At 42.1% G+C, this 10001-nt stretch overlaps 1 protein-coding gene across 2 annotated transcripts in view; it reads right to left on the bottom strand.

The window, feature by feature from the left end:
• Nucleotides 1–916: 916 nt before the first annotated feature.
• The window catches only part of LOC108577834 (zinc finger protein 1), a 28476-nt gene continuing 19391 nt past the window's right edge, over nucleotides 917–10001 (bottom strand). Inside the window, exons 2-10 of one of the 2 annotated variants that reach the window (XM_017941055.1) lie at nucleotides 8958–9337; nucleotides 7731–7871; nucleotides 6835–7135; nucleotides 5613–5968; nucleotides 4548–4901; nucleotides 3555–3887; nucleotides 3210–3369; nucleotides 1750–2719; nucleotides 917–1613 (exon numbers count right to left, since the gene is read on the bottom strand). In XM_017941055.1, coding sequence (XP_017796544.1) covers nucleotides 2526–2719; nucleotides 3210–3369; nucleotides 3555–3887; nucleotides 4548–4901; nucleotides 5613–5968; nucleotides 6835–7135; nucleotides 7731–7871; nucleotides 8958–9337 — 2219 coding nt within the window. In that variant the 3' untranslated portion in view covers nucleotides 917–1613; nucleotides 1750–2525. Of the gene's footprint in view, nucleotides 1614–1749; nucleotides 2720–3209; nucleotides 3370–3554; nucleotides 3888–4547; nucleotides 4902–5612; nucleotides 5969–6834; nucleotides 7136–7730; nucleotides 7872–8957; nucleotides 9338–10001 lie in introns of those variants that run through there. The other variant, XM_017941047.1, reaches the window with a different exon arrangement.

The following is a 10001-nucleotide window of genomic DNA, read 5'->3' as shown; positions in this document are numbered from 1 at the left end:
ACGCGTCCGAACGAATAAAATCATAAAAATGTTGTAATAATAATTTTTTTTTCTGTTTTAATAGTACAGTATTGGAAGCATTTAATATTATACTTAGAGTTTATGATCGGGGCCCGGATCTCGGTGAAGGGATTTCTTTTTTTTTTCTTTTTCGTATTTCTTTCATGATTTTCGTTTTTGTTCATTTTATTGCGAGGGTTCTCGATGCCATTTACCTTTCGTACGCCGGAAAACTGATCAGCTTATCGGGTTCGACGATACAACGACAGATCCCGTGAACTTGACAGAAGAAAAAAGAAAAGTACGAGAGGCCGTGGTGTGACGTTTCACGATCTAAATGAACAACTGAAAAAGGATAGCGCGCTCGATCCTAGCGGAATGTCTAAGGCATACGTTTTTCACTCTTCTCAGGACATGGAACATTGTTTTCATTCTAAAGCATTTTTCTTTCTTAGTGCGAACGACGATACGTGGAGATTCAAACGATAAATAGCATAAAGATCATTCTGAATAAATCTTCTCGACGTTAGTGTCTTGTTAATAAAAATTCGTGTGTATTGCTCGAAGCTTAAGGCGTCTTATGTATACATGGGACATGATTGAAATTTAAGTCATAGGAATAAAAATACACGCAATACTTAAACAATTAGGAAACTCATCACCGACTGATGGTAAAATCTAATTTATTTACAATTCATATTATGAAACTGTGAGGTGAGATCTATGTCGAACGAAAACGAGAAACTTCAATTCGCACACGTTGAATCTCTCACGTAACATCGTAAGGGGGAATGTCGACTGTGCGACGACACGGAATTCAAAGTAAGTACACAACGATCGAAAGTTACTCGTTATGGCATCGATCACCGATAGATAAGGCCCAGAAACACCTCGACGCTACGTATAATAAATCGTAACTCAGCCGAACCCCATGGATCGAGTTTCAAAAAGCACTCGATCGCGAGAGGTGGCTGGACAACTAGAGATTCTAGTCTCCGTTTTCAGCGGTTCATCGGAATTTGCGTTTAAGCTCTCTCAGTTTAGCGGTTTAAGTTCAAACACATCCTCCCCGTTCGGTGCTTCAATCTTCTTGAACCTTTATATCATTGGTTTAATGTTTGTTTGTTTGGTTTTTTTCTTTCTCTAATTGCACGCGCGCCTTCGTTTATGAATTTCAGTTCTGTTTTTAATTATCGATCCTTATATTCCAAACGTTAATTTTCTTTGAATCTTCTTTGTTGTTGGAAAAAAATTAATTCAACAATGAAATTGAATCATTGACGCGTAATCGGTTGAAAGATTCCATTTTCCATTGAGATTTCCGTAACGAAAAATTTCTTCTTCCTTTCTTCTTCTAAACCATTCATTTGACGAGTGCAAATTCGACAAAAAATATCCAGAAAAAATGACTTCTTCGTCACATCGAAACACAGGTTCTCTTCGTGCGTAGAATATAACACCTGGAATTTTGCTTCGTTCTCCATCGAAGATATCCAATTGCATACACGCAGCCCAATTTTCCAAAAATGAAACTTCCAATCGCGTCACTTCGTTATCCCTTCGCCAGTTTGCGCGTCGCGACTGAATATATCGCGTGCCCCGTGCGAACGTGGCTAACAAATTTGTACGTTAATTAGTTTCCTTATTATTGTCATGGTATATATAATAATCTTGTTAATAAAAATACTAAAATATTATGTATATTATATATAATATATAATAGATTATTGCATTATGCATTTTTGGTACCGTTGCGTATTGTTTGGTTTCTTTTTAATGCTCGTCGACCCGAGGTCTTCGCGAATTCATTGTTTTTGTTTTTTTTTCATTTTTTACTTTTTACTTTTCTGCATCCTTTCCCTTCTTCCTTGCTTCATTATTTCTTTCAGCGCGAGAATGAACTTGAGAAGAAACTCACGAGACACTTGGACGATGCTGGTTGTCGCTTCTCGAACACAGAAATCGCGTAATCATCGAGTCTAATTCGCGATCTTCTTTAGCCTCTATATTTAACAACTTCTTATTCAAGTTCTTCTTCCTCTTCTTCTTCTTTTCCCTCGAGAAATCGCACCGTGCTCTCTTCCATTCGTTTAAATCAGCGTGCGGTTTCCATATTCGTTAGGCTCCTCGACGAATATCCTCAGCTAAATATACTTTTTTTAGGCTCCTAATTATTGTTCACCGCGTTTCACGCAGCTTTCGTGTGCTTTTCTCCACGATCTTAAAATCCGCGCGCGAGAGAGACAGATCTCTCAGTTTTCCTTTTCTTTTTCTCTTCACGGTCAATTTCGTCGTCGCGCGTGATCGTCGCTATAGTATTCTTTCTCTAGCGTGATTCCCGCGCGTTGGAACGCGAGGTATCAATGTTTCGTTTTTTTCTTATCCGTTGTAGTCTCATTTCGATCGTTACGACACGATCGTGAATTAAATGCCGAGGTCCCGTGTCGTGGAAGGAAAAAAAAGGACCGTACGTACTTAACTAAGCCAGCGAGAGAGTCTTCGTTTTCAAACTAGCGGGAATATTTCTATTCTCTGTACGGCTTGCAGTAAGAGTAACGATGATTCATGTGTTGGCTGTAGGAGCCGGAGTGAGAGAAGCGCTTGAGGCACTTGGAGCACTGGAAGGGCTTTTCGCCGCTGTGTAGTCGCTTGTGTTCGGTCAGATGGTGCTTGTGTTTGAACGCCCTTGGGCACTCCACGCATTTGTACGGCCTTTGCCCTGTGGACATTCATTGGGGATCTTTGAAAAATCATGTTCGTCAGTTTTCAATTTCAACGATTCAATTCGCAATTAAAGCGAGAACATATTCGATATAAACATCGAATGTGACTCGAACCGCAAAGGATTGAAATTACGAATTTAATCAAAGTGTAGACTCTTCTGTTACAATTAACCCTTCGCACTCTGCATTCGTAATATACCTCCATAACTTGTATCAGATAGAAAAAGAAATTTATAAACAGTTATAATTTTCTCTTCTGAAAAAGGAAGTTTTTCATATTCAACAGTTCCTCACTGCAAAAGTATATTGAAATCGCTCGTCTCCAGTTCCTATAAAAAAAAGGCTAAGTTCGTGTAAAAAAGTGCTCGAAGTGCAAAGGGTTAGATTTAGTAATTCTTCAATTGCGACAGAACAGAACTTCGTGTAAAATGTTGAAAAACAGATCGAGAATTGTAACATTTCGATGAGAAACGTTCAAGTACATACCGGAATGTTCGTATTTGTGTCTTGCTAGGGAACTGTGCTTGGAGAATGTTTTGTCACACCGATCACAGAAGTAGACACCCTGCTCGATCTCCGCCGCTGGCGGAGCTTCTGGTTGACTCGCGTTTTCGCTTTCGCTTTTCACGTTTATCTGAGATACACTCTGCAAAAATGAACGTAAAACAGAACACGTTACGACCTGATATAAAACGTGTCATTTTCTTATTGTTCTTCCATCGTAAAACGATCATTTCTTCTTCGCTTAACGTTTTCTTTTATACCAATGATCGTTATCTCTTTTTTACTATTCTATCATTTCTGTCGATACAATATCATCATCGTTGTTACCTTCGGAACAATTTCTCCACCGGTCGTGACCGTACGTTTCGTTTCCACGGAATCGGTGGTCTCCTCGTCGATGACGAGCGGCGAATCCTCCAGATCGTCCGTATCCTGATTAGGCACCGGCGGATTTTCGTTCTTCTGTTCAACAGGGGACGACGAGGTGTGCATTACAAAGGCAGTGTCGTTATCCTTGCACGTGGACTGTGTTAAAGCCTCCTTCTTCGACAAGTCCAACGGTTGCTCGATCGCTACTTGACTCACGGGATTAGCCAGCGGTACCAGAGGCGGTATCTTCGATTCTCGTCGATCCCTCGCCCGTGAATTTTGGAACCAAACCTGAACACATCGAACATAGGTTACTGCCAATTTTTGACAATCAAATTTCTTATCTGTCACGAAACATTCGAGGAATTTAGAGACAATCCGGATTACATTCAAATTGGAGAACGTACGTAAATTGCTATGGGAAGTAAGAAGAATAATTACTAAGGGGAATTTCGAGGACGTACATAACAAAAGAAATCCCCACAAGGTTGTCTTAAAGGTCACTTCTTCTTCGATCAAGTTTCGTTGATTTCAATCGCAACAGAGATAAAGAAAGGAATTGTCAAATATTAGAACACTTCTGTTTAAATCTCGCACTAGCGTGAGCAAAAAAAGAGAAAAAAAAAAAAGAAAAATGGAAAGAGATAAGTAAAGTGTATTTCACATACGCCTTAATCTCATCGAACTTTCGATTAACTTTGAATTAATTGAGAAGAAACTTCGTCTGCGAGTAAATTCATACTAAAACTCCATCCGGTAGGTATATACGCGTTTATGTAAGAAATTGCATACACCGTTTCAGAGTAAATAGCCAACAACAAGGTTTACGTTATACGCGCGGCCATAAGAGAAGTCGTAAGACGTAGGATTAAACGGATTAAACAGGGTAAAGAGTTAATTAGGCGGAATTTGTTGTTGGAACTTTTGCGGAATAGAGATGTAGGTGTATACCTGTACGACGCGAGGAGGGAAATTGATGTAGTTGGCGATCATGATGATCTCCTCCTTCTTGGGCCGCGGATTAATGGCATAGTAACCCTTGAGAACAGCCAATTGCTCGTCGTCTATCAACGATCTGGCCCTAACCCGCCTTCCGTTATCGTTGTGCGTCTGTGTACCGTCCTCCTCGTCCTCCGAATCCGCCTCCGAGCTGTCCTCCGCTTTTCTCTTGTAGCCTGATTTCGCGCTGGGCTGATTCACATCTTCGAGCTTCGCCGCTAAACCTTCGCTCTGCGAATCATATTGATCCGTCGTTGACCAGTCTGGATAGTGTGCCATTTCGCTGGACATTTCGCTGTCTTGATCCTGCACAACATATTTTGTTTGTTTGTTTCTTTTTGTCACTATTAATCCTGCGAATCTCTCGGTTTGCGCGAAGATCGATCGAAAAAATGTTGCAAATATATTTCGAATAATCAGTGTCATCGCTTAATTTACGACCAGAGCACGCTGTATCGTTTACACCAACAGTACCTTCCGCCGATACGTTGTTATCGTTAAGATCGGCCCATTTTTGAATAAAGCATCGTGATTGTAAAAAGATTAGAATAAACTCGAGGGATAGAGAAGCAAATGGATTCGAGAAGTATACACAGTAATTCTAGTATCTTCTTGAAGAAACTCCACACAAATGCTCGTCGATACTGTCGACTTGCACTTCTCACGTGTCGCACACATCGATATGAAGGATTTATGAGTCATAACGTGACCTTCAGACGACCTTGCGGAGGGTTTCACGAAAGGCTGTCAGACGTTACCGGCGTTTATGGCGACTTTACGACGACTCTCGATCGCCGTTAAGAAATAAAACAACGTGCCGCGTGGTCGTGGGGAAAGAACCGTGAAAATTTTCTGGCAATAAATCGCAAGGGAAACGTCAAGAATTCTGAACATTACCAAAAATCCAACCTAACGTTTGCAACTTTTCCATCCTCCATATTTGAACCGCGTGTACGGAAAAGAGAAAAGCTCGACAGGAGTTACAAAGGTAAAGGGATTCGAACGATCATATCTTACTTGATAATCCTCCTCGAACTCTCGCTTCATCATTGCCGGCCAACTGGAGAGTTTCAGTACGTTCAATTCGAGCAGTTGCTTCGTCACAGAGGTGTTCACAGTTTCCAGGATACGTCGAACAGCGTCCAAACCCTGAGGATCAGCCGGTGCCGGAGAGTCTTTGCCCTCCGTGCCCTCCGTTCCCTCTGAATCCGCGGTCGACGGGCTCATAAGCTCGCGATGAGACTCGAATTGCTCGGCTACTTCGTCCAATCTCTTGGAATGTAGCTGATTTAGGATTTTTCCCAGGGACGTTTGCAGGAAGTAGTTGCCGAAACCCATCATTTGCGGCAAAAGGGTCGGCATATCGTAAATACCTGAAACAAGATTGCCTTCTTTCACACGTTGCTTCTCGCTCGCTTTTACAATTCACGCGCCGCTTCGGTTATGAATATGGAAGCTGAGACAGTTTTCTTCGTGAGTTGATCGCGGCGAAATGGTCAGGAACAGTTTTCGAAGAGAAAAACTTGCCACTTTCTTTCCGCGATATTACTCTCATGCAAATCGGGAACATTGAATATCGATGGATGTTCTCGAGGCTAGAGAGGGTTACTCTCGTAGCATCGGAGTCCATTTTCATTGACAGAGTGAACGAAGTGTGATATGAAACAGGGTTTAGAAAAGATCGACGTGTTTCGAGCTGTTGGAACAAATGAAAAGTATTCGCAACGTGAACAGGAGGGGTTGGAAGATTGTAGTCGGTGTATTTTCACAGATTTATCTCTCTTCCGTGATTGTAACAAACAGAAATCACACACGAGAGTATTGTCAAATTCGTAATAAATTTTGCTGATATTAATCTATTCGCAATCTTTTCCAAACTCTCCACGCTTAACCCTTTGACAGGATATAAATCGTGTCAAAATTAATCAAATCGTGTCGCAGTCGAAGGGTTAATAAAAATATGAAAAGCAATAAGAAACAACTACAACCCTCGATATCATCGATCGAAGCAAGCACAAAAACTCATTTACATCTCTATAAACAGGACGAATCTGAACGTTTTCCGTTTACATTCGATTGCAAATCGAATAGCAAACTCTATTGGAATAAAATGGAATTTCTGTGTGGCGTTAAACATTCGATTACGAATCGAGTTCTCATGGTAGGAAGAAGGAGGAGGAGAGCGAATCGTTCAAGGTGCACGATTGCGGTGAAATAGAATGGCGTTATCGACCCTCACCCGCTCCTTCCCTGTGTATCTCCTGATAATCCGAGGGTGAAAGCTTCGGCAGAATAGGGAGGAAAGTGTTATTATTCGCCGCGAGCAGATCGACCTCGCGCCGGCCCGCCGGCAGGGGTTGTTGCGCCTTCTTCGGGCCTCGGTCCACGTTGCTCACACTCGTGTGCCTGGTTTTCTTTAAGTTCACTATCAGGCACTTCTTCGAGGTCATGTGACTCGAATACGAGCCCGAATGGGAGAAACGTTTGCCGCAGTTGTTGCATTGGAATGGCTTTTCACCGCTATGAATGCGAAGGTGTTCCTGTGAACAGGGGATCCGAGTAAAGGGGGGAAATTAAAATGTGAAAAAAGAATTGATATCCATTCGATGAACAGATAATACAGCTTGTGACAAAAGTTCCTGGATTTTGAGAGATAGACAATTTATCGCGATAGAATGGAAGACGATAATACTTTTTGCTTTTTTTAAGAATTTCAAAGGGTTCACATATCTGTTTGAATATCCGAGGAAAGAGAGATGTCGGTACGTGAATTTGAAAGTTTTTGCAATCTGAGCCGGGGAACTTTTGTTACACACTGGTGGTAATAATAACGACTAATATCTAAGAGGTAATTCTAAGGTAAATTAATGGAAAAGAATAATCGTTCCGGTGCAAGTACATCGATGAATTTCTCTGTACGTTTCTTTTTTTTCTTTTTCTTTTTTGGTTTTTTAAATGAAAATTATACAGAAAGATATTCTAATTCGGCGAAATTAATTGGTTTCGGTAAAAGGAGAAATTAATATAGCGAATCAGGCAGTGCTGTGTGATAAACGAGACCGTGAAAGGGAAAGCAAAGAACGGAAATAACGATGTACGAATGAGAAATGAAAAATAAGGGTGCACTCGTAGTACCTTGAGGTGATGCTTAAACTTGAAGGCTTTCTCGCAATGGGGACACTTAAACTTACGAAGCACGGCACTCTCATCATGGCTGATCATGTGCCTCTGGAGTCGGTAGACGTTAGCAAAAGTCTTGCTGCACACCTGGCAGGACTGGAAAAATTCATTGATTAATTTCACCTGGTTATTCATCTTGTCGTTCGTTGATTAATGTTAATCCATCGTTCGAGCAGTTAATTTTAAAAGTGAATCAACAGTTTCTATAATTCTCTGGAATTCTACAAATGAACTCTAGCAAACGATATCGATATCTAGCAGTAATTACACTTTCCTTAATCATTTTTGCATAAATCTGATTATATTTAATCATTTTTCTTAACGTGTAACTTTAATTACAGTCAAAGTGGATATTGTACAAATATGTCGAAAGACGGCTTCAAGATAATTAGAATAACTCGAGAAAAAAAAGTGTCTTTGTTCCTGAGCCACTTTATTCTAAAAAGACACTCTGCGAGTGGAAAATTCAACGTTAAGCCTATTTCATTGGAATAGCACACAGAGCTACGGGTCTTCTTCTTGAGCGTAGCCGTGAACTACATAAAGTAACAAATAGAGGCTGGAATTTCAAAGTAAACTCAATATGCAGGATCGCGTACCTCGTCACGAGAATAAGCTATTTTGAATTTCATAATCGCACAGGTGCGACGGCCAGTACTGTTTTACATAAACCTAACGATGCACCGTCTCTGCAACGCGCGAATAGTAAATACTCGTCCACTAATGAAACCGTCAAAAAATGAAAAAATAAATAAATAAAACAACATGATTCTCTTCAAACAACAATTATCCAAACTGTCCCTCCAAAAGGAAGAAAAAAGAAATTCGAATATCCCAAATCACGCGTTCATCAACCACGTCGCAATCCAATTTCCTCCATTCTCTCGTATACTCTCCACTTTCCATCGTCATCCTCCTCCTATCGTTCCTTTGAACAAAAAGAAGGAAAGAAGGAAAAAAAAAGAAAAAGAAGAAAAGTCTCCAACAAAAGGAAGAAACCACACTACAGCCGCGAATAAAAAAGAAAAAGAAAGAAACGAAAAAAGCAAGGAGAGAGAGAGAGAGAGAGATGGAGGGAGAGACAAAGAGAGAAAGGAGAATCCGCAGGCCGGTCGCGCATGATCGATAATACACAAGGAACAATGGAGTCCTCCTTTCGTCCTTGACGTTAGTTTCACTCACCACTTGGGGGAATTGAGCGTTGAGATCGTTCTTGTCGATGGCGTACGGGGTCTTGTGCGTGTCCTCGAGATGGAGCTGAAGCACGTGGACGTCCCGGCAGAGGAAGCCGCACTGGGGACACCTCTCGCCACCCTGCTGCTTCGTCGATCCGCCCTCACCGCCACCGCTGCCGCCGCCACCACGGCCACCACCGCCTCCGCCTCCGCCTCCTCCTGTTCCTGCTCCTGCTCCACCGCCACCACCACCACCACCACCGCCCCCAGCCTCGCTACCTGTCCCGCTACCACCTCCAGCGGCACTTCCTGTGGTTGGCGCCCCGGCCGCGCAACCTCCGCCCACCTCCGCGTTCACGACACCTGCTGCCTCGTCCTCGCTGCAACCTGAAACACGAACCACACGTGCACTACGTTATTTCTCGCCTCTCTGTCTCTCTTCCTCTCCTCTCCACTCTGTCTGTCTGTCTTTCGTCCTCTCGCTCTCTTCTCTTCGTCTCTCGTTCTCACTCACTCAGCCTCTCGCTCTTCTCTGTCTCTCATTCACCCACTCTCTCTCCTCTCTCCGTCTCTCTCTCATTCTCTTCCTGCTCTGTTTTTTCCGCTTTCTATAGGTTGTCGAGGCGCGATAACAGACCTTGAAGGTGTGTGTGCGTGCGTTTGTACAGTGTGCGGTTGCGTTTTAGGGTTCCACTGTTTTATGGGTTCCCCTGACTGTGTGAGTGGTTTTTAGGAGAGTTGATTTTCAGAGGGTTTTCTGTTCGGTGTGCGATAACGAAAATCGATGCATCTGCGTGTGTGTGTGTATTTTCAGGGGGTTCTCGAACATGGAGCAATGGAATTTTATGTCTTTCAGCGGTTTGATTTTTAAGCACTCCTTTTTTTTTTTTATTCCACGTGCGATAAGGTAATATTAAAACGTGCATCCGCGAATTACCGTAAGTAGAATTCTTCTACTTTATGGATTTGCCTTTGTTTACGCGAACGCGTCTCTCCTTTTTTACAGGATTTCATTGGTTTCCGTCTCAATGACGATTTGATAGAACGTGAT

Source organism: Habropoda laboriosa, unplaced genomic scaffold, assembly GCF_001263275.1.
Source record: "Habropoda laboriosa isolate 0110345459 unplaced genomic scaffold, ASM126327v1 scaffold5, whole genome shotgun sequence".
In the NCBI taxonomy this organism is placed as follows: domain Eukaryota; kingdom Metazoa; phylum Arthropoda; class Insecta; order Hymenoptera; family Apidae; genus Habropoda; species Habropoda laboriosa.
Note: the sequence above shows the minus strand (reverse complement) of the source record. Positions and strands in the feature narration are given on the sequence as shown.